Genomic DNA, 23,940 nt, shown 5'->3' on the forward strand with positions numbered 1-23,940 from the left:
TTCTTAATCATCGTGTCACCTCCGTTTCTGTGCAGATTGCAGCCCCCCTCCTGAAGAGGCCAGCCCAGGTACGTGGTTCCCGCTGAAGGCTCTGCAGCGGTCTCTGTGCGCTCAGCCAGCATTTGTAGCCACACCTCAAAGGCTGCCTTCTGCTCTCAGAGCTAGGGAAATATTTTAGGAGTTTCTTCATGGTGAGGCATGTAGCAACTCTTCTGAGGTTTGGTGTGGGACTCCTTGGGCTGGGGATGGTGGCCTGAAGCAGGCCGCCCCAAGCACTTTTTCCACTTTCCCATCCTAAGGCCTTTACAGGGGATTAATGTCCATGATGCTTGGGCCTCCTGACGTGCATGGTCTGGTTTGGCACGGTCATATTTGTAAAGGGTGTTTCCTGTGATCTGAATTTGTGAGTATCACATGGATGGCACCCATGATCACACAGCACCTTCTTTTCCAAATCTAGATGCGTCTTTAGATTATTGTCAGGCATTGCTGTGGGCTTCAGTTGGAGTTAGCATTAGAGGTGGGATTGTTTGCTGCATCTGTGTGTAGAAATCAGTGTTCATGGCTATAGCCCAAGGAGTTGGCAGGGTCCTGCCCGGCACCCGTTCCTGTAAATAGTTTCACTAGGAACCAGTCATGCCCATGTGTTCACGTATTGTCTCTGGTTGCTTTTGTGGTTCCTGGGCTAGAGTCCAATAAGTACCATGGAGACCCTGTGGCCGTCGAAGCCTAGAACAGGAGTCCCCACCCCCTGGGCCACAGACCTGTACTTGTCCCTGGCCTGTTAGGAACCGGGCTGCACAACAGGAGGTGAGCAGTAAGTGAGCAAGGGAAACTTCATCTGGATTTGCTGCCGCTCCCCAGCGCTAGCATCACCGCCTCAGCTCTACCTCAGATCATCAGGCATTGGATTCTCATAGGAGCACTGGTCCCTGGTGCCAAAAAAGGTTGGGGACAGCTGGCTTAGAATATTTACTGTCTGGTCCTTGATGAAAAGAGTGTGCTGACACCTACTCTAGTTCATACCAAGTTTCCCGGATATGGCTGTGGCTTCCCCAGAGTGAACCTGAGACACTCAAATAATATGTTTTTTCTACTAAACTCCAAAAAATAGCCGCATGATCCCTGATGATCACACGTTTCTGACCAGATGTAAATGTGAGATAGCAGGATACCTGCTTGGTATCTGGAAGGCAGCAAATTGGTGATCGTGAGATGTACCAGACTATTCCTGTGGCCTCTCAGCTCACACAGCACCCTGATTCCAGCTCGGGGACTGGGCTAACTGCTGGCCACAACCCCAGAACCCTGACATTGGCTCATCAGTGGGCTAATCTGATAGGGTACATCACACGCCCCAATTAGCTTTTAGCCCCATTGTAGTTCCTCTTTCCCAAAAAAGTCAGTGTGGGGTCCCCAACCCCCTGGATCCTCAGGGCCACAGAGGCCTCAGCAGACACACAAGTCATTCCTTGATCCTGGCCCATACTTCTCCTTCGCCCTCGCCTCTTCCTCTGGGCTACCAGTCCTCAGCTGTCCTCCTAGGTGGGTCAGTGCCTTCATGCTGAGCTGGTTTCCTGGAGCCTTGAGGTGGGAGTCCAGACCACATCCAGTAGTCAGGACCCAGAGCAGGGTGGCAGTGTCAGAAGTCTGTCCCCTGAAAGCTTGGGGTCTCTTCCACTAAGTGTCTGTAGAATTGATGGGTAGATTGTGGGCTTCAAGGCAGGCAGCACACAGATAGTGCATGGCTTCCAGGCCTCTCCTATCTTTGTCAGCTCTGTCCTTTCCAGAAGTATTGGTGGCATGTCTAGAGTTGATGTCAAATGGACTGGAAGTGTCCCTGCCAGGAGTACCTTTGGCTTTTCCTGAAGAACTTTATGAAATCTGAATTAAAACACACATTTTCTTTCTTTCTTTCTTCCTTTCTTTCTTTCTTTCTTTCTTTCTTTCTTTCTTTCTTTCTTTCTTTCTTTCTTTCTCTTTCTTTCTTTTCTTTTCTTTCTTCCTTTCAGCCTTTCCCCTTCCCTTCCTTCCCTGTTAATGAGGGAAAAAATGCAAAAGTTTGACCCATGGATTGGCTGCCACAATGAATGCTATAGGTTAGCAGCTAGAGAGGGAGCTTGCGCCAGATGTGAGTCAGCGGCATAGCTGAGGACGCCTGTCAGCCTCTGCTGTGGTTTTTGGAGCTGGACTTTCTCAATGAAGGAAGTAGAATATCCATCCCTTCACCAACCCTGACGTCCTAGGTGCCTTTACTCAGTTGAATGTCCTGTGTTTAGAAGTTTTTTATTTCAGATTTTTTCCTCATATTGACCCAAAATGTACCCGCCCCCCCCCAACCCCTACTCTGAAGCAGCCTGACATCACAGAAATCACGTGGAGTTTAGAGTCAGTTCGTCACGTGTACACACAGTGGGTTCTTCAGTGTGTCCGGAAGCCAAGCCTGTCCCCTTCCCTGTGTCCGTGACCTGTTCTCTGGACAGAGTGAGGAAGTGGTTGATTATGAAGTGAAGGGCAGGCAGGTGCGCATGAGTTGCTCAGTCCAAGCTCTCTTCTGGGCTGGTGGCAGTCACCTCTCCCATGTCCATCTCTCCTCCAGGACAAACTCCTAGTGCTTTTAAACATTTTTTAAGTGTTTTTTTTTTCTTTAATATAACAAAGCTAAGTCATTCTTCCTGGGATTTTTTTTGAAAGAGAAAGCAGGCAAAGTCAAAGGCTGCTGTATCTCAGAGAGGGCTTGCGTAGTTAAATAAGACCACCGATATATTTGTTTTGAGCATTTTCAGGTTAAGGTCGTAACTTGCATGCTAATTGCATATGTATGTACATATTGAGCAGAAACATCAGGTAGAACTGGCAGCATCTGCTCTAAGAGTGTTCGGTTCTCCATGAAGAAGAGTCTTACTGGCCCCGCCTTTCCCCAAACTATCTGCCTATTGATCCTTAGCTGCCACAGGTCTGTTTGCTGGTTGAATAGAATTGACATGCATTCAAGAGTTCTTAAAAGAAACAACACCATGGGCTCTGAGAGTTTTAGAAAAAGAGACTTGGATCTCACCTGGTGTGGCTCTCCCACTTACTGAAAGGACCCAGGTGGCTGAGGGGTCAAAGTGCCACCCGTGGCCCACCAGTACTCAGCAGCTCACATTTTCCACTCCTTAGTCTGGTGTCCTTTGTCACCGTGATTTATTTGCTATGGCCTTTCTGCTGTAGACTTGCTAAATTTAAGCCTGCCTTTTTCCATTGCAGACATAAATCCTGTCTGCCTACGGTGTGCCTACATACACAGTTAGGTCATCGCCAAATTTTGCATTGCTGCACATACCTCAGAAATCTGTGTCCACTGAACCCTGAGCAGAGGGAATTATTTTTGTAGGTCTTAGGCATTTCTCTAAATTTGTTTCTCAAGAAAGTACTAAGCACACAGTTCGGGAGAACAGGACCAGGTCGCCCATCTCTCTGTGTTCACCTAAGACATGAGCTTACCCATCTGGTGGCCACACTGCTCACGCGGCTGTACTGCCTTCCCATAGTGTAATGACGTTTGTGGGTGCTCTGTGGCTGACAGCCTCATCCTCAGAGGCGTGCACTACCCGAGCTTCACTGCACTGCCTCTGCCACATGTGGTGTGGTGGGCGCACCCAGTGGTGGAGATCAAATGCCTATTTCTGGGCTTGGTGTCGTGTTAAAAATACAACTGACGAGGGCATGTCTGCTCCCTTTTAAATGTTTTCTAAATAGGCAGGAAAAACAAAAGAGCCAAAGCCAAAAATACCTTTCACTCTGTTTTTCTCCCCTGAGGTTCTATTTTTAAAAAGTTGTTTTGGTCCAGGGTCAGAGTTTTCTTATATTCCTAAAACAGCCTGTGCTATAGATGGCAAGGTTGGGTGGGGACGAGCGTGAGTACAGAAGGAAGGGTCTCGTTCTGGGGGCTGAAAGCAGGAAAGCCATGTGGAACGGTCTCTCCCGCGACATGCAAAGGGAGGACTCAGCACAGTGGCACGAAGGCGAGATGGGCGGGCTATTCTTTGCTATAGGAAGTTCCAGGTCTCTGCCTTGAGAGCTGGGTTAGGAGGAGCAAGGCAACAAGTCACTTTTCTGGGTGCCCTTCTCTCCCCAGTATTGGACTGGTGGCGCTGTCTAAGGGGCTTGGCCTCTGCAGACAAAATACTTTTCTCGCTCAGTTGTGACTTGCAGGAGTTCTGCTGCTTTCCTCAAAGGGAATAGTCTGCGTATTTGCATGTTGAGTACCCAGAGGTTCGTGACACCAGGCATGTGTTAGTGTCCTGGAGTAAGACTGGCATTTGAGTTTGCCGAGATGTTTCCAGCTGGAAGGTTAGAGGCTGGGTCCTCCCAGGCAGAATGTGGTGCCATTTGAGACCAGAGCATGGGGCCAGGCAGAGGCAGGAGATGCAGGGGGAGGTGGGGACAGTGTAGGTCAAGGATGGGCACCTTGGTAGGGTTCCAGGTCTCACTCTTCAGTCTTTTCAAACATGCCTCCCTGTGTGCAGGTGAATGGAGTGAGGCCCTGTACCCCCTGCTGACCACGCTCACGGACTGTGTGGTCATGATGAGTGACAAGGCCAAGAAGGCGATGGTCTTCCTGCTCATGCAGGACCGTGCGCCCACCATCGCCGCTTGCCTGAGCCTGCAGCACCGCCGCGACGTGGTCTTCTGCCAGACCGTAAGCCTCACGCCCCCCAGACAGGCCCAGGAGCCTTGCCCCTCGCTGCACGGAGGAAGAGCCACGTGTTCTCCTGCCTGTTGCCTGTACATTTATTTAATGCAGAGGGAGGAAGCTCCTGATTGGTCTGTTGTAGGAGAGGGTCTGATTCCACCCTAGAGCCAGTCCCGAGGGGATTTGCACACCTGCTCCCCCTGCACTGAAGATGTGGTGGCGTTACAGATGGCTCAGACCCCTTTGCCACCGTGTTTCCCTTCTACAGAGCAGTTTAGTGAGAGGACGTGGATGTTTGCTGTGAGCATGATCTGATCTGTTGTTTATAAAACAGCAGGAGCTGGGTTCTGTGCTGGCACACAGCTCTGTTTCAGTGGCTGCCGTCAGTGGCAGAGAGGAGAGCTTACACGAGTGCCACAAGTTTCATTGTTGCTAGTCATCGAATGGGTGAAGTGAACAGTGAAGGTGAAGGAGGGCTGGGCTGGCTCTTCATGTGTCCCCCCAACCTCCACCAGGCCTGTCTCATTCTGTGGAAGATCCTCTCAGTCCTATCCCTCGTTATGGTCACCACAGGTTCCAGCCAGAGCTGGTATGGGTCCCTGAGCATGTAGACCCTTTCACTATGGGGAATTGACTCTGGGCTTCCAGAAGGTTGAAGCCCAACTAGAGCAGAGGGTACAAGGTGCTCGGGCTGGGGGTTTGCTATCATGAGCAGGTGTCTGTCCCCCGCAGCTGACTGCGCTCATCTGTGGCTTCGTCATCAAGTTGAGGAACTGCCTGCACGACGACGGCTTCCTGCGGCAGCTCCACACCATCGGGCTGCTCGCCCAGTTTGAGAGCCTGCTGAGCACCTACGGTGAGACCCGGCTCCCACAGTGGGCGTCTGCGAGCCACGCTTTCTTCCTTGGTATTTCCCTGACCACACAAGGAATGTGCGCTGATTCATAACAGTCTCCAGCATCCCCAAAATGCGTACCAAGGAACCAGACTAGACTCCTGTGTCCCCCGGCACCCATTGGTCTTGTTCCTGGTAGGAGCTTGAAGCCCTTCCCAGCTGAGGGTGAAGGGGCCTGACTCAAGTGGCACTTTCCTGAGGGCCATGGGGCCACTTCTCAGTTGCTCCACGAGCACGGTGCTGCCGTGCTTCTCTGTGCAGAAGTCCACGTGGGCCTGTTTCTACAGCCACTGTTGATGGAAGGGAAGTTGCTGCATCTAAGGGTAGGGATATTTTAAAATTTCATAGGTATTTTCAAATTGTCCTCTAAAAAGGCTCTGTTCTCCCCATCTTCATTTTTTGTTTTTCTCTTAGCAGGTAAAAATGGGTCATTTTTAAAAGTATTTGTTAGTCTTTGGATTGTAAGACATCAGTAAACATTAGACATGTGCAGTGGAAGGGTCCAGCCACAAAAAGCTGTTTTATGCCTTTTCTGTCCTCTTCCGAAGGGCCAGCTCTTCCTTCTGAGCCCCATGCGGGACAGGATGGCACATTTTCCTGCCAAGTGTGTTTTTAACGTGGAGAAGCAAGTCATCTGGGTAGAGAGGCTTGGAGAAGCCCCTGCCCACACTCTCGTCCCCTCTCATCACAGCCACACCCGACTGTGTCCCCTCCCATCTGCATCCCACACTATGACCATGCTGAGGCCACTAAGAGAGTGGTGGTCCCCTCCCCCAATAGCCCTCCTTCCCTCTCTCATCCAGGCGAGGAGCTGGCTATGCTAGAGGACATGAGCCTTGGAATCATGGACTTGAGGAACGTGACTTTCAAAGTCACTCAGGCCACTTCCAGTGCATCGGCCGACATGCTGCCTGTCATCACAGGAAACCGGTGGAGTAGTTTTTAAATTCTGTCTTCATTCATGCTCTCTTAATTTTGTTTCATCCTATTTTGTGCAATTAAAGTGCTGGTCACAGCCACCTACATCAATGTCTCCCCCTTGAAGCCTTATGTCCCCCTCCTCCAGCCACAGGCCTAACCCCCCTCATTTCCAGGGATGGGTTTAACGTGCGGATACCCCTGCCTGGCACCCTGTTCGATGCGCTGCCCCGTGAGATCCAGAGTGGCATGTTGCTGCGTGTGCAGCCTGTGCTCTTCAACGTGGGCATCAACGAGCAGCAGACGCTGGCTGAGAGGTGTGTGCCCGCCCCTGGGGCCAGGGTGGCTGGTGTGGCCTGGAAGCCTACCAAGGTGCCTGTCCCCATAGCTCAGAAATGAGCTCCGGCTGCCAGTGCCCTAAGGTACTGAGAGGACAAGCCTCAGGTGGACTGGAATCTCACCCTCTGAGTGATGACATGGGGCTGTGGACATGCTGCTGTGCAGGAAGTCACCTGCAGGGAGGGGCCTGCATGTTCATGAGGCCACCTGCACCTTCCTCGTGGCGGCTGTCCTCTGTTCCTCCTCATCACATCTCGCAGGTACCTCGCCACCTGCGAGGCTCGCGGTGAACCTGTGTGGTGAGAAGAGCTAGTTCCTTCACCAGTTTGGGAGGAACAGCTCATCTGGTGTGGTCACACAGGCCAAGTGCAGGACTGTGTCCTCACCCCTTGCCATGGCCCCAGTGCCGTCCCCTGTCTTGAGTCCCTCTGAGACCGGAGGACACGGGGCCCCCAGCTGAGTGTTGTGAGTGGTTTCTGTGCTGTGCTGCCCAGGGCTGGTCTGGACTGAGCTTTCTCTGCCACTCTCAGGCATGCACACCTGCCACAAACTGGAAAGTTCCTGCTAACCAGATGTGTTTAAACTTATCTCTAGCACAGTAGACACAACCTTGGGCTTGGGAGGAGGAGGGTGGCTCAGAATTGGGTGTGCACAGAGATTATTAGAGAGGGGTGGTGGTGTCAGCTTGGGCGAGTCACAGTTATACTCAAAGAAAGCGATGTGACTAACTGTGTCCCCTCTGACCCCCAAAGGTTTGGCGATACGTCTTTACAAGAAGTTATCAACATGGAGAGTTTGGTGCGGTTAAATTCCTACTTCGAGCAGTTTAAGGAAGTTTTGCCTGAGGATTGTAAGTATTTCTTCACCTGTGACAGGTTCCACCTGTTGTCTTGTGTCATTTTGGGTATCCGAGCCCTCCCTGCCACTCAGCTGCCTGTGGCCTTCCGGACACCCCTCTGTCCCTGCTGCCTGTCCTCGGCGGCCTATCATCCCAGACTCAGCCTGTCCAGTCCTCACCCAGAGAGCTACCCTCAGGCTGTGGCCCTTGCAGTTCCCCTTTCTGCCTGGTTCTCTGCCACCCATGCCATGCGGGGCTCCAGTCACAGCAGACGGGCATTGCGGTCAGGGACAGGGAGTCCTGTGCTCAACATTTTGGGGGGTGGCCACTTTCCCAGGACGTGATATTAACACAATTTGGTGGTGAGGCCAAGGATGGTGGGACAGGAACAAAAAGAAGCCTAGCTTGAGCTCTCCAGGGCCAGGCCAGCAGCCATGGACCCTGACCCAGGAGGCTGGAGGACCAGTACCGTATAGCCCTCGGCCCTTGGAGAATTGCTGGTCTATATGTGGGAATGTGGCTCCCGCCCATGAATTGCCGTGTGTGCTTGGCCCATCACTGGGAAGGTGTTCACTGTACGGGACATTTGGGAGGCCAGGCAGAAGCTGTGGGTGACCTGGGAGGTGAGGTGGTGCTTCTCCAGGAGGCTGCATCTTGACTCACCTCCTCTAGGTATCCACAGCCTCCATCACAGGCTGACCCTTCTTTCTGTCTATTTTCGCCTTGCTTTCTGACTGGCATGGTGCTGGGCATATATCAGGAGTGTGAAATAATTAACATTGGATCCTGTATCTACCAGGGTTAGGCTGCGTGGTGGACATTGTCTGTGCAGCTTAATTCAGAACCCCATGTATTTAGTTTTGATGTGGGATTCAGGAACTATGGCTGTTCCCTAGATGTGACCTGAGACTCCTCTTATTCCCTGGTGATCCCAGTGCCTGCACACCCCAGGTTTCTTGGATGAGGCCATCCGACCGGTCTTGGTTTGAAGGGCCCTGACAGGGTCTGGAGATGCCATGGTGGCCGAGGGAGCTGTTAGGTGGGAAGACACCTGCCTGGATCACTCCAAGTTTACCTGCAGGAAGCAGTGCTTCCCACATCCCCCTGGGGTTGGCCAAGCCCACCCAGTGGTCAATACCCCCTGCCCTGTGCGCCCTGCATCCTGACGGAAGTCGCGAAGCCAGATGGGTCTCCTTCCTTTAATGGTCAGTGTCTGCCCTCCAGCCTGTTGGAAGAGCTGAAAGGCGACAAAGCGAGTGCCCTTTGCAGGTGGGACTGGAATGGCAGTGAATGTAATTAGGTGCTCACCACACTGGCAGCCAGTCCAGGCCCTAAACAACCCTCCTTTATTGCTTAAATCACACTTCCAGCTTTGGCCAGACACTTCGTTTTGCTGTTGGTGTGCCAGTGGCCCCCTGGGCTGCGTCCCTAGGCATAGCACCAGCTTTTGACCCCTCTGTTCCAGGCCTACCCCGGTCCCGAAGCCAGACATGCCTGCCTGAGCTGCTGCGGTTCCTGGGCCAGAACGTCCACGCCAGGAAGAACAAGAATGTGGACATCCTCTGGCAAGCCGCTGAGGTGCGTGTCAGTGCGGGGAAGGCTACTTTCCTGCTGCCAGTAACAATAACAACAAGAACAGGTGCACATCTCAGCCAGGAGTGGAGAGGGCATGTAGCTCCAGGTGGACACAAGAGTTGCTGAGTGTGTCCCTAGACTTGGGCAGACCCTACACGGTGCCTTTGCTTACGGGCTGCCTGAATTCTGATAAGCTTGGCACAGAATCTGTCTTCTGGGCCATTTAATAACCATGCTGCTGATAGCTGTCACCTAAAGAAGCCTCTGCACCCAATGCCAGTGAAAACTAATAGGTCCAGAGGGACCCCATGGTCACCTCTACAGTCCCTTTAGATGACGTTTATCATATGTTGCAGTTTGGTCCCCTCTTTTCCCCAAGTACCTAGCCTTATATGCTTTCTCACAGATTTGCCTGTGGGGTCTCAAGGCCCTGCTCTGAGCATGTCAACAGTTTCCCAGCTAGTGTTCACTCACTCTGGGAGAGGGTGGCTTTAACTCTTCTCTATGGCAGCATAGGGACCTGTTTCGTATTGGGACTGGCATATACAGACTCAGGGGCACAAGCGGCCCTGGATGGCATCCCAGCGCACAGGAAGAGGTTGAACATACACACTCTGCCCTGGGGGAAGGAGTTGGCTCTCCACTGCCTACTGACACCTGGACTACTGCCCTGGTTATAGAGCCCGAGGAGTACTTAGGGGCTGTTCCCCCACAGCTTCACAGACAAGAGTGGATGCAGAGACCCATGCATACCTTGTTTGAGAACCATGGTTCGGTTTTTCTCTTGCAACACGATAGGAAAATCATCACCTATAATGATCAACCATCCCCCATCAGCAGGTCCAAAAAGCAGCCCATCCAGCTGGTATTCTTATTCCCAGCAGAGGCCTCAAGGCATAGAAGCTTCAGAGGTGGAGTGTCTCAGAGACTCGGGGCAATGTCAGTTCTCATTATCCATCTGGGACCTGACGGGGGACAGATGGATGTGAGAGTGATCATGCCAGGCCACTTGGGTGCTGGCCTCCTTCCCCATTCTGACCAGAGCCACCTCCCTTTCTGGATCTCATTTTTGTTTCTATGTGTAAGCAGGGGGGTCCTTGGCTAAACAGCTAGCATATCACACTCCTTAGTGCAGTATCTGGTGCAGGCCCACAGGCCCTTATCTAAAGCTCATATAGCCAGATGGTTTGGAATTCACAGGTTTCCACATTTTAGAGGTGACATGGTATACAGTTGGTGCATGTGTGTAACATACACAGTTGGTACACATGTGTATGACATGATGACATGGTAGATGGATGGTGCGTGTGCATGTGTGACCTGATGCAGGTATAGTTCAGCGTCCCTGGGGGAGTTCGAGGTAACCCTCTAGAATTAAACTTATATTGTTTCACTGAGAGATATGACAATTTATACAAAATGGGATAAATAAAGGTCTTAAGTTTATACCAGTTCGGATGTAGGTGTGCTGCCAAATGAGGTTGTCAAAAAATAAATAATAAGACTTTTGTTTTAGGGCTTTTTGGATTTGGGGACAACATACCTAGGGTTTTACCTAGTGGTACAGAGGAAATGACCCAAAACATCCTTCCTGTGGGGAGACAGGATACCCTGAGGCAGCCTGTTCCTAGACTGGAGGCAGCCCCTTGCACGTGAGGGGAGGCACGCTGACACTTGATCTGGTGCCGGGGCTCTGAGTGCGATGAGGAGGGGAGTAGAGACCAGTAGGTGTGCTGTGCCTTCCAGAAAGGCCCAGGGACCTGGCTGGAGCCATGAGCTGCTCTGACCTTCAGTTGGTCTTTGCTGCCCCCCACCACCTTCTGAGGGGCCAGCACCAGAGGGCTGAACATGACAAGATGGTATGGGCACAGTTTGAAAGGGGGTAGCTGGTGAGGTCAGCAAACAGATGGAGGTGCCTCAGGTGGGGCCTGGGCTGAGGGGGTGCATCCTGTAGGCACAGAGGATGGCCAAGGTAGGGGCAGCCCACGCAATGACTGCCAGCACCGAATCTAGCAGATGTGAGAGTGCAGAGCAGGTGCAGAACAAAGGGCTGGTGGGCCTGGGGTGAACTGTCACCACATCCCAGCTGGGCCCCCGCAGCTCTGTCCAGGGTGAGGGCGTCTCCGTTCTGTACAGTCTCCCCTCTAAGTGCAGCCTCTCCTGTTGGCAGATCTGCCGCCGCCTTAATGGGGTCCGATTCACCAGCTGCAAAAGCGCCAAGGACCGTACTGCCATGTCGGTGACGCTGGAGCAGTGCCTGATTCTGCAGCACGAGCATGGCATGGCCCCACAGGTCTTCACCCAGGCCCTGGAGTGCATGCGCAGGTGAGTCTGTGCCCGCCGCCCGCTGCTGACCCACCGGTCCCGCTGCTGCCTCCCGAGGCTTCCTGGCACAAGTCCCCTCAAGTCCAGTGTCATGCTCTGGTTTGACTTTGGAAAATTCACTAGTCTCTACAAAGTCAAACCATAGGTGCTATCAAATTTGGGACACTGTTTCTTTTTAAGTCAAGGGGGAAGCAAGGAGCTGGCAGTCTCTAGAGCAGGACTACATGGGAACAGGTAGATGGGGCCAGCTGAGGTGTCAGGAGATGACTGACACAAGGGAGCCCCGTGAAAGCCGTTTGGCACATGGCCTTCCCCCAGCCACCTGCCTTGCTGCGGATGTGAGTTAGGGCCCTAGCTGTTTCAGCAGGCATCCGCTGCATACATCTCATGCACATCCTTTCAAACCTGAGTGACAAGTACGTCTGCAGGTTGCACGGTCTGCTCCGCTTCTCCCCTAGCAGTTGACACAGTTTGCTTTTATAAGCCAAGTGTCAGACGAGTGTTCTGTGGTGATGGCAGCTGCCTGCCCATGGGCTGTGGCGACCTCACCCTAATGGTGTTCTGATTCTGAGGCAGCGGGCGTGTTTGCAGAGCGAAACCCAGGACTAGCACCCATCTGCTATTGGCCAGGCCTTGTTTCAAGCACTGCCGGGGCGCACCTTGCCTCCTACCCCAAAAGAAAGGATAAGAACCTGGTTTTCCGTCTCCTTCACTGTAGTCACCAATGCTGTCATAGTCTCGTTTCCAGCAGTCACCCCTACTGAATGTTTTGTGTCATTTGTCCTCTCACCAGACTCTGCAGCATTCAATTCTCTTATCCTTTCTATATTTCTGCCGTTTGACCTTCTCACAATGATGCACAAAAGCCACGCCGAGCGCCTGCCTCTTGATAACAGCATTTTGTAAAAATGGAATCTTCTTGTCCATTTCGTCTTTCCAAATTCATCTAAACCTCTCTGTTACCTCAGGGCCACCTCTTCATGCACTTCCAGAAGGTTCACCACACTCCCTACCTTGGCTGTGGGGAAGCAGTGGAGGCTCGGAGACCCTGACCAGGGCAGCCTTAACCAATGGCCTGTCCTCAAGGGATTTGTGTCTATCAGGCTCAGTGTCCCTGGTGTCATCAGGGTGGCAGGGCCTGGGCTTCCAGCCACCTGAGAGGTGGCAGGAGGAACTGCTCTGGTGACATGCAGACCTCAGCCAGCAAAGAAACAAGAGAAGTGGAGAGGGGATGCCTGTGGTTGTTGGAACAAATATTAGGATCAGGTTCACTCAGGAAAGCAAATGAAGCCTGAGATGTCACTGGAGGCAAAATGACAAAACTGTAGCTCTCCTGCTTCGGGCACATCGTGATAAGGCAGGGTTCTCTGGAAAAGATATTAATACAGGGAAACTGAAGGTGGTAGGGAAAAACCCACTGTGAGGTGGACTGACCCCATACGAGAAGCCACAGGCTGAGTCTGCAGGAGCTGAGCAGGGTTGTGAGGATAGGATATTGAGGACAGGATTCTGTTTCACTCATTCATAGTTGCCAGGAGTTGGTGCCCACTCACTGGACGTTTCACATGCGCACACGTACAGACACAGGTATGAGTGTGGTTAACCCACACATTGGCTAGCCAGTCCGTGAATAATACAGAACACACACACATGTGCAATTTTGCTTGTTGTTTTAGCCTTTTTTTTATTTAACTGATTTATAAGCATTTTTTCAGGTTAATAAATATAGATTGTCATTTTTAACACAGCACAATTTATCTAGTTTGTGATCATTGACTGTTCGACCTCTGTGTGACTTTTGAGCACTTTAAAGGGTACAGCCAGTGTCCTCAGGTATACTAGCCACATCCGCCCATTGATTCCTTAGGTCAGAAAGCATACATACCCTTCGTAATGCTTTTCATTCAGATTGACGCACTGCTCCCATACCAGTTACAGCCCCTCCCCGTGTTGCCCACTGAGGGCCTGTTATCCACCCTCTGGGTGTCACCATTCCTGTCATCATTCTCAACACTTCTGAGTCTGTACAACCAGCGTTGTTCCCTTCCATTAGGGGTGAGGACTCCAAGGTCCTGAATAGGGAATGACGGCCCCTGTGGGAATAGGCACCATCTCCTCAGCCTCCCCTGCCTCCCTGAAACCCCCATCCACCTTCAGTGATGTTTGTCTTTTTAAAGTTTTTTATTTGTGTTTTCCTGAATTTTCTAAAATCTCCACAGTGAACATGCGTGTGCCACCTTAACAATCCCTCATGAAGTTACTAACAGAGCAAAGCTGGGCACCGCCCACCCCCGCCCACCCCCAGAATCATGGCGCCAGCCCAGGGCGTAGAGCTGGCTGCTGCCTTGTCCACCTGACCTTGCAGCATCTCAGGCTTCTACCACATGTGTGTGCTCTGAGGTGACGCTGTCACATCTTATTTCCATGTATTCTGGATCACCCATGTTGGGGGCATGTGTTCACAGCCTACAAGCTCGAGGTGGTCAGGTCACTGACTGGCACTCCTGGCTGCAGGGGTAGCCAGGATCTGTCAGCCGAGAGCCCTATGGAGGCAGCAGTAGGTAGTGGCTGTGCCCTTGAGTGGAGGGGTGTTCGGCTCCCCTGCTTTCTTGCTTGCATCTGACTGATGAAAGAATGGAGCATGCAGGCCAGGGTGTGGGTGGGCAGAGGTGGCTGGGATTGGGGCACAGTGATGTTCAGGCTGTCCTTCCCCTGGAGGCCTGGGTGGGTAGTGGCAGTGGCAGTGGCAGTGCTAGCAGCAGATGTTGAACAGCCAACCCTCTCTCTAAGAAAAAAAAGTCCTGATCTGCATCATTGGCAATTTCTGTAGCATAAATACTCCCACTGGGACCTATTTCAAGCTACCAGTGTGACACCATGGAACATGGAGTTGGGAAAGATGTGTACACTTAGCTCTGGCCAGCTATCTGAGCTGATTCCTGGTCATCTCTGTCCTCAGTCTAGGGGTCGAAATACTCACAGAGTGTGCTTTCCTAAGTGGCCACAGTGACCAACCAGACTGCTCTGGCTGGGGATGTGACAGTGCTTGCAGCATGGAAAATGACCCCTGTCACAGTGGCACTTCCCAGCAGGGTCAGTCCAGGATGCCCAGCTTCCTTGGGGAAAGCCCAGGAGGACTTCCTGCCTGCCCCTTTCTCAGGGGTCCTCATAGGCACCCGCCATGTCCCAGTACCTCTGATTCCATGTCACTGTTGCCACTCAGGGTGCCATGCCCAGAGAATGTGCTTCCAGAGCCCTAAGTTCTGGCTGCATCTCACCTCAGGACATTTCTTCTGAACCAAAAGCGGGGGAACTCCAAATTTACCAGTGCGAGCTTCGTTGGATGCCATTCTTGGGTACAGAATGAAAAGTTGGAGCCACCAGTAGCTGACGCCCTGCCATCGCTCTACCTGAAAGCCAGGGCGAGACTGGTGAGGACTCTGCCTTTGGTTGACACTGGAAGCAGATGGTTCTTATCTGAACCGCTATCAAGAGGTAGCTTTGGTGAGCCGGCTGCACCGCCCCTGTTCAGGCACCTGTGAGAAGGTCAAACCCTCAGTGGTTCTTCATGTTCAGCTTGCTGTTTGAGACCCACGTCTTTGCAGCATGTGACAGCATGGTGGGGCGGCATGGCGGTACGCTTGGCCGGCCAAGAGCACGAACATGGAAAACCATTTAGTCAGCTTACATGTGTGTTTGTTCAGTAGATACAGTATTTTTTCCTTATTTTTCACTTCTCTTTCTCTCCTTTTTTTCTTGTAATTGTGCTGGTTTTGTTTTGGTTTTCCTTTCACACTCTTTTCTGCATTTCATCTTTTCTTTCTGTATGGCTTCATTTCATTTATTTATTTTATTGATTTTGTCTCTTGATTTTCTTCTTTTTTTCTATACCTTTGACAAAATCCATTGCACGTTTCTCTCTTTTCTTTACTTCCTCCCCCCCCCCTTTCTCCCAAACGTTTTCCTTTTCACAGCATTGGAACACGGGAGGTAGTCACCCAGAAGAACTTGAGCGGCCTGGTACCCATCCGAGACTTAAGGCTAGATCCCAGCCTCCTATGTTCCATCCCTTTATTAGCACTGAGCCCCAATTTACTGATTGTGTGGCTCTTTCTGAGCATAGCATACCTGGTCACCAAATTGCGTTGCAAATGAATATCGCTATGAAAAATTATTAAGTCACGAGAAAAACAAAAGTGCCAGAGTATGTCCAGCCACCGCGTACCTAACTGGACAGAAGGAATGTGTCAAAGTGTGGCCTGCCAAGAAATATTTCATGCCTTACAGTGTGACACTTTGTGGTTTTGAACTCTAAATACCTGCCCAGTTATTTCACCATGAAGACTTATTCGTCTAAATTCCCATAATTTTCAGTGCTTGTGACATGTTCTTACAGTACCCTGTACTGTGTTGTTCAGCTGCCCTGGAATCACTTGTACCAAATCTCTTACCTTCTGATGTAAAGCTGCTTATTACCTGTATATTTCATGTGCCCTGTTTCCCAGAGAAAGGAATTCTGTCTGAAAAGAATTTGTATATTTGATACTATTCTTTAAATGTACTGCTAACCTTTCCTTTCCTTTTGAAGAGAAATGAAAATGATAGATGCTTTATAACTGGCTCACGTATATAAGCCTATTCAATAGGACATGTATTTCCTGCTTTCATTTCAAAGCGTAGTCCCTTAAATGACAGTAGCAAACAGTTTGCAGAATCGTAACATTTCCCTGCTTATGTTTATTATTTCCAATCTGAGATGACAAAGCTGTGGATACAAAAGCACATTATACCAAGTCAGGCACATAAAAATAGCATATTGCATGTGACTTTAGATTGACTCTTTTATATATTTAAGGATGATTAAACTGATTATAGGAATTAATGCATATAGTTAACAAGAAGCTGTTAACGTTATATACATTTATTTTACTTAAATAGCATTTTTCATTTTAAAAATTGCATCTTTAAATTCACATTAAAGTCTAGACATCTTTTCTCTCTTACAAATAAAATGTCGTTAATAATGAAAAAAAGGTCAAAGAAAAATAACCAAAAAATAAGGCCTACCTTCAGGGCAGTTGTGCTAGATTGAATGTGAGAGAGAGTTGCTTTGGTTTCTGGTGTTATCACTCTTCATTTTAACAAGGCACTGTCCATAAAATGGGATTATTTATAACCTTCACATTCACACTGGCAGAAGGGTAGTTGTACACTTGTAAAGGTAACAAAACAAATTAGAGAGAAATTCCGCAGACCCTGTATCTGAAATGTTCAGCGGCTTCTCTTTCTTCCAGTTCAGATTATCTTGTGATCTGTTTGTGACCTCCAGCTGGTTCCCCATATCTGTACATTATGAAAGTGGATTTTTTTTTTTTTACCAGTCTAGAAAAATAGCAGTGAGTTTAGAGAAGCTGGCTTTTCCAGAAACTTTACACCCACACATGTGCACAAACCCAGCCCAGCAGAGACTGACGTCTCCGTTCCCTCTTCATGACTTTCAGAATTTGCTGGGGGATTTGTCTGGTTTGGTGTCAGATCTGAGTCCAGGTCCTGGGAAACAGAGAAGCATTTAGCAGTAAGTGACCAAAGACAGACTCAGGCTTTAAATCCTAAATAGAAAGTTGTCCCTGTCACACACCCCAGAGCACTGCAGAAGCCCTAGGACAGGTGTCACATGTGTGAGTGAATCTAGTCTTAAGTGCAGTTTGATCACTCCATCTTTTCTAGAATAATCGAGGTAACCGTTGTGTGGCACAGCGCCTGACATCTTTCAGTAGGGAGTCTCTCTGAGTGCCATTGACTGCTAGTGGTAAGTTGTAGCATGTGACACTGAGTATTAGATTAGGTCCTATCGAGTCTCTGATACTTTGACAAGTGTATTCACCACTTACCCGCCTTCAAACTGAGGTGCACACACGGACTCTCTAAGACCTTTCGTTTTCTTTGTTTGAAGATGGGGGCCACAGTCACGCCCAACTTCCCAGGCACTACTGTGGGTAAAGCACTCCTGACACCTCACGTGTGCTTGAGTGCACCACCAGGCCGGGCAGAGGCCATGCACAGATAAGGGGCCCTTCTGACTGCAGACAGTGTGCCCTCCTTTCCCCATTCATTTAAAAGATGAATGTCTTCAAAAAGGAATAATTCCTTTTATCGTGTATTCAGCCAGTTAAACCAGTAATTAGCTTCTTTAACATGTAAATAAAAGATAATGTCAAAATTCAAAGATTATTCTCTGCTTCTTAAAGCAATTTGGCATTTACTGTCATAGGGGGTTTTTGATAAGTGTCTACTATATATTTTTGTATAAATGGAGATGCTGTATTCAAATAGTCTGATAATGTGATAGTTCCCAAAGATTAGATGGGACAAACTGTGCATAGAACCTAGAGCTTATGCTTTCAGTGGATTTACATTTTTATCTGATTATTGGGTATGAGACAGACATGATTGTTACCCACTCTCGGGGTTCTCTGCTCATGTGGCCTAGGCATTCAGCCCAGGTAGCACATAACTTGCTGAGGGCTTGAGGCTCTGGTGACAAGGAAGCATATTTGAGTTACTAAAATTACTTAATAACAATAAGGTGGATACTTTTCTGAAATACCTGAGCTTATCTTTTGAATTAAACCACTGTCTTACCAAAAATATTTTACATGTTATTCAAAATGAGACTGTCATTTTTACTTTAAAAAGCTCGAGCACTTGCCACTGATATATTTTTTAAAATGCATGACATAATGGTATTCATATGATTAGAAATTTTTTCAAATCACTGTTTCTTGGTAATTGCATATTTTCCATCTCAGAAGGGATATTTTGTACTAAATTTGATAACTAGTTGATTTAATTGCTAGTCTTAGAATAATACAATAATATAAAGTTAGACTATGCTATAGGAAGTCATTTGTATTCAGAATCGCTTTTGCCTGCTAGTTTACTGTCTGTATGGGAACATGTCCCAGAGAACTCCCCTGGTGCTCTCATCTGGAGACCTGAGACCTGCCTGATCCCTTGTCCCTCAGCTCAGTGCTTGCTTTGCCTACTGGCTTGCCATGACAGCCCTCCCTCAAATGCAGCGGGGATGTCGCTTGTCACAGGTTCTCTAGGGAAGGGCACTGGTGGGCTCAGTGGCACTCTTCTGAGAGGTGACCACAGTGAGGGCAGCCCACCCAGAGAAAGTGTCTGGCTGCCACCAGGAGACCTTGGTGGGGTTGCTCCTTCACGACACTCCAGCCCTGATGGCCAAGCAGAGCCACGGTGCAGCCATCGCCCAGGCCCACTGGATTGCTTTGCATCCACCTAGGAGACGGAATGTTAGAGCAGCCTTCTCAGCCAAATGGCTTTGCTACATGCTGAATTCTGCAAGGAGCACCAGCATGTTGAGTTTGAGGTGATTGACAGCTGTTGCTGACATAGAAAAATGCAGCTCTTTAAAGGGCTTGGGTAAGAGCACACTATTTCTTTTATCTTTTAATTCATCGTGTAACAGAATCTTTGAACCTCTAGTTATGCCAGACCCTCAAATGACTAGACATGAAATGAAACCATTAACTTAAAATATATATATCACCTCCACTTAGATACAGTGCTGCTTTTGGAAATGCAAAACTCGCAGTCCCATACAGCATGCGTCCATCTCTGTGCTTCTTAACTGCCTTGTGCAGAAACCCAGCATCCTGCGTGTGTGTTGCTGTAACTGGTCCGGCGCCCATTTAAATCAATCAGGCTTTTTTTTTTTTTTTTTTTTTTTTTTTAATGCTATGACAATAATCAGTTCATTTCATCTTAGTTTAAGTCTTTTCTTTTTTTCCTTTTTTACTGCTGTCATTTCTTGTGCTTGTTTTTTCCCCAGTGAGGGTTGTCGAAGAGAAAATACAATGAAGAATGTTGGAAGTCGCAAATATGCATTTAATTCCCTGCAGCTGAAGGCTTTCCCCAAGCATTACAGGCCTCCCGAAGGGACTTACGGCAAGGTTGAAACTTGAACACGCGGTTCCTCTAATTAGCTGTCACATAACAAATGTGGGTACCCTCAGTGTCGTATATGAATTCTTCAAGAAGACCTGAAGGATTGGTTTTTATTTTTGTGTTTTTAAAAATATTTCACTGAAGATTCTATGGAGCATGTCCTCCCCTACCCCTGTCCCTGCCCTGTTGGGACCAGTAGAAGGTGACATTTGGCTCAAAATGTGGATGGTAACTGTGGCTCATTGAAACAGCCTGCACACAGAACTGTACAGATGGCATCGGGAGTCATCTGTATGAATCAAACTAGGTTGCTCTGAAATGCTAGAAGTCTTTTTTAAATGCCCACTTAGGCAGTTGCTCACCTATCCTATTTTTCTATTGAGTAACTCAGGATTGAGCATTGAATTACAATCTACTTTTTAAAAATCTTAGTGTACAATAGTAAATAAACAATTGCATCCTGAACAGACCAATAAATGTTAAACATTAACTCAAGTTTTGGGGAAAGAAGCCAGCTCTGTCTCATGCAGTAAAAGCAGATGGTCCTAATGAATTATCTTATCTATGACAGCACAGGTGATGCCAGAAGTTGAAAGAAGGGTTAAAAAATCAGCCTGAGGTAAGACGTTATTAGAAGATAACACCTGCAAAGCCACCCACCCAATAGGGGCCATTTCGGTCCCTTAGAGTTACAGAGCAAGGTGTCTACTTGAGGACATGAAGCCAGCTGCCTCCTGTTCTCTTAAGCTCCAGGTCTAGTCCTACCTGCCCCAGGACACACCTGCCCCAGGGCACACCTCCCCCTCTCTGGACATCAAGTTAGGGTCCTCCAGGACCTTGCTGTTGAGTTTTGCCCGTGGAGGTGGTGGAACCCTAAACCTCCTCAGAACAGATGTCCTTTTGTGGGCTTCCTAGCTTGTCCTGTTCTGAAAGACAATGCAATCATGTTTGAATGTCTGATGAAAGTGTTTTTAAGTTTGCAATAATTGTTAAGATTCACTTCTCATTTTTCTCTGTAAGGTGACTAAAATGAGATTTCAAAAGGGATTAGTGGGCCATTAAACTTAGGGATTTCATAGAAAACTGTCTGGCCATCTATTATAAGGTGATGAGTCTTATCTGCACATAGCAGAGTTTGTTTTTTTTTTTCTTGGTTGATACGTTTTATCAATTCTGTTTATGATGATGATGATGATGTTTACATGTTATTTAAAAGGCTGTAAAAAAAAATCTATGTGGCATCTATTCATGATGCTGATCCTGACTGGTGAACCCTTAGGAAATTCTCATGTCTAAAATTCTGGGTGTTATTCTTTGGCTCCTTTAGAAGTGTTACTTGTAAATATACCAAATTTGGGTCTGGGTTGCCGAGGCACAGGCAAGACCACTCCATGGCTGAGACACAGAGGGGTGAGCAGCAGGTGAGGGTGGAACTGGCTGACCTTCCAGGCCCTTCCTACTTGTAAGTCAGTGTACAGACAGAGCCTGCTGTCTCATGAGGCCTCATGGGGTAGTCCCCACTGGTCAATTGTGAACTCGTGTGAAGGGTGCATCTGTGAGGCTCAGTTGCAGCTCTCTCTCTGTCACAGCTCCGTTCACTGTGGTCACTGTGGAGGGTGGTAGCAGAGAAGTCATGTCCAGCAAACCCCCTGAGAAGGTGGCAGCAGCTGGTGTTGGATTCTCTTTTTGCCAATCCCTGTTAAAAGACAGTTTCCAGTATGGGCTGATTTAGCCTTTCACCTCTCTACCGTTTCTCATTTAATTTGTAATTTTTCTACTATCTTTTATATTTCCATCTTTTCTCATTTTAACATCATTACCTTTTAAAATATCCCCTTGTCTTTTTAAATGTCACCTATATTGTTTTCAAAATTTTTTTGTCTAAAGAGCATTAAATGCCGGCGGCATTTATCGAAAGGGAATTTAGCAAATGTTGACTCAACCATCAGCAATTTTGCATGTGGCAACTTTATGTGAATTATGTTCCCAATTTTGGCTTTATCACCATACAACTCTAAGACTTGGCTAATCATATAGAAAACATTCAGGTTTCAGTGTTCTGAGTATTGTTGGGCTCCTGTGTGACAAGTCTCACGGTATCACACATCACCACACCTGCTGAGCGAGATGAATGGTCGTTCGTGGTGGCTCCACAGCACATGTGGGAGCTTTGAGTTTTTGGTTGTACAGGAAGGGAGTTTTATAAGTCACCACAAAGTGGAGGTTCCGTCCAGGGTTCCTTATAAGGCCCCCCGTGCATAAGAAATGTCAAGGCAGACTGGAAACCAGGGCACATTGTGGGTTCTGTCAAAGCACCTGCAGCCCAGCTGCTGCTGTTGGTTTCCTTGAAAATGTACAAATGTTGTATGATACAGTTTCATCCCCACTCAGTTGTATCTGCCAAGCCTAGTGCACTAAGGTACTTTTATTTATTTGTTTGGGGCAGTATTAATATATGTATAAACATGTAGTTATTGTTTTATATATTCTTAGCTCATTCAAAGCTATGTATGCTGTAAATGTGCTAGTCTCTACAATGACAAATAATAAATGACCAGAACATTAAACTCGGCTTTGCCTGATTCATTCTATTGCCTCAGGACTGGTTCTGTGGCTGGCATCTGACTGGATGGTCATTGGTGGGCAGTGTGTTGAGTGCTTGGGAGTTTGTAAACCTGGGACCATGAGAAACTTCTGTTATAGGACCTGCTTTCAATTAATTTAAAAGCAGAGTGGCAGCGGGTATGGGATTGAGAGCATGGATGTCTGCTTCAGGCAGATCCAGGCCCCGTCCCTGGCTGATGACTCTGGTGCCCTCTTGAGGCTTCGTTTCCTCATGCAGACAGTGTAGGCACAACGAACATTTCCCAAGGCAGTTGTGAGGTGCCCTGGCATTAAATGTTCATGTTAGCCACTGTTTACTGTCCCATGGCCGTAAACCTGGATCACATCTTCTCTGTGGATTGCCTGGCCACCTGTTGTAAAACTTGCTAAAATGTCATTCTATTAAGTTTGATTGTGTTATAGCCAGGACTGCATCTTGCACCTTTTTCTAGGCACGTGTACCCAGTGATTTCCCTTGGAATAATTCCTGGCAGTAGAAATGTACAATTAAAGGTTAACCTAAATATTTTTAAATTTTTGAATTTTTCATACAGGCAGACCTGTGATATTGCGGGCTCAGTTCCACACCACCGCAGTAAAGTAAATCTCTTGACAAAGCGATTTTTGGTTTCTCAGTGCATCTAAGTTTATACTGCACTGTAGGTCATTAAGGGTGCGGTAGCATATGTGTAAAACACAATGGATTTATCTTAATTGAAAATTACTTCATTACTAAAAATTATGTCATCTGAGCCTTCTGTGAGTTATCTTTTTGCAAGTGGAGGATTTTTCCTTCAACTCATAAAAAATGAGCACTACCTACAAAGTGCAATGAGAAGGGGGGTCTGTCTAAATCACCAATTCTAGGTAGTTAAGCTGCCACCTTTTTAGCACATGCCACTCTTTTATTCTCAATGCTAAAAATAGCACCTTGTTTCAATCCATTTGATTACAGTGAAAACTGAACATCTTTCATCCTTGTATTTCTACTTTTGTGACTCCAATGGTTTTTTTTTTTTGAGCTGTTTTTAATATACAATATATTGACCTCCCTGTCATATGTTGCCATTTTTTTTTTAAACCTATTTGTCAGTTGTATTGTGATTTTATTCTTGGTGGGGGTAAAGAGAACTTGTTGATGCTTGTTCTGAAAACAAGTCCTGGCCTCACCACTGCCTGTCCTTGTTTGTGACATGGGTGTGGCACTGTGCATGTGACAAGGGGCTGCGCTTGCCTGTGTCACCCTGGGTAGAATACCCATCTCCATTCTGCACTGATAAGGCAAATGGCCATAACCTTATTTTTATTACAACTGCCACTGCCTGAGTTCTGATTCCGACCCCCAAGCATGGCTCAGAATGGCCCTTTCAGACCCTTTTGTCTTGGCACCACCATTGCCACGATTCCTTCCTGCATTGGGTTCCCAGTGGGCCTATTCGGCTAGTGCAGGCAGGTCTGCATTCAAATATAGACCTTTATTGTGAGGTCACTGTTATACTATTTAACAGACCAAAAAGAAAAGGAAAAAAAAAAAAAAAAAAGGCTGGGATGGGTTGGAGAAGAAACTTGTCTCCAGTGAGGAAGAAATCTAGATTAGAGATGCACATGGGAACATAGCACTTTATCACTTCCTCCCCCCCCCCCCCGGGCTCCTATGGCCACCCCTCTTCTGGCTGTCCTCCCTCTAACCATCATCCCTGCTCTGATCTGCTTGTCCTCCTCCACCCACCGACACTGGTGTGTCCCCAGGTTCTGTCCATCACTGTCTTCTCATTTCAGAGGCTCTTCCTGAAAAGT

The 23,940-nt window shown here is 48.2% G+C and overlaps 1 protein-coding gene across 30 annotated transcripts in view; it reads left to right on the forward strand.

Annotated features, from left to right (window-relative positions):
• Nucleotides 1-22,106, forward strand: part of INPP4A (inositol polyphosphate-4-phosphatase type I A) — a 105,092-nt gene extending 82,986 nt beyond the window's left edge. For 9 of the 30 annotated variants that reach the window (XM_016143007.2, XM_016143014.2, XM_016143006.2 and 6 more), the window contains 9 exons: nt 36-68; nt 4,512-4,684; nt 5,411-5,534; nt 6,377-6,503; nt 6,668-6,808; nt 7,583-7,680; nt 9,134-9,246; nt 11,414-11,568; nt 14,852-15,351. In XM_016143007.2, coding sequence (XP_015998493.2) covers nt 36-68; nt 4,512-4,684; nt 5,411-5,534; nt 6,377-6,503; nt 6,668-6,808; nt 7,583-7,680; nt 9,134-9,246; nt 11,414-11,568; nt 14,852-15,110 — 1,223 coding nt within the window. In that variant the 3' untranslated portion in view covers nt 15,111-15,351. Of the gene's footprint in view, nt 1-35; nt 69-4,511; nt 4,685-5,410; nt 5,535-6,376; nt 6,504-6,667; nt 6,809-7,582; nt 7,681-9,133; nt 9,247-11,413; nt 11,569-14,851; nt 15,353-15,542; nt 16,954-19,423 lie in introns of those variants that run through there. The other 21 variants (XM_016143015.2, XM_016143003.2, XM_036224450.1 and 18 more) reach the window with 12 other exon arrangements.
• Nucleotides 22,107-23,940: the final 1,834 nt, after the last annotated feature.

This window comes from Rousettus aegyptiacus, unplaced genomic scaffold, assembly GCF_014176215.1.
Source record: "Rousettus aegyptiacus isolate mRouAeg1 unplaced genomic scaffold, mRouAeg1.p scaffold_m13_p_7, whole genome shotgun sequence".
Lineage (NCBI taxonomy): Eukaryota > Metazoa > Chordata > Mammalia > Chiroptera > Pteropodidae > Rousettus > Rousettus aegyptiacus.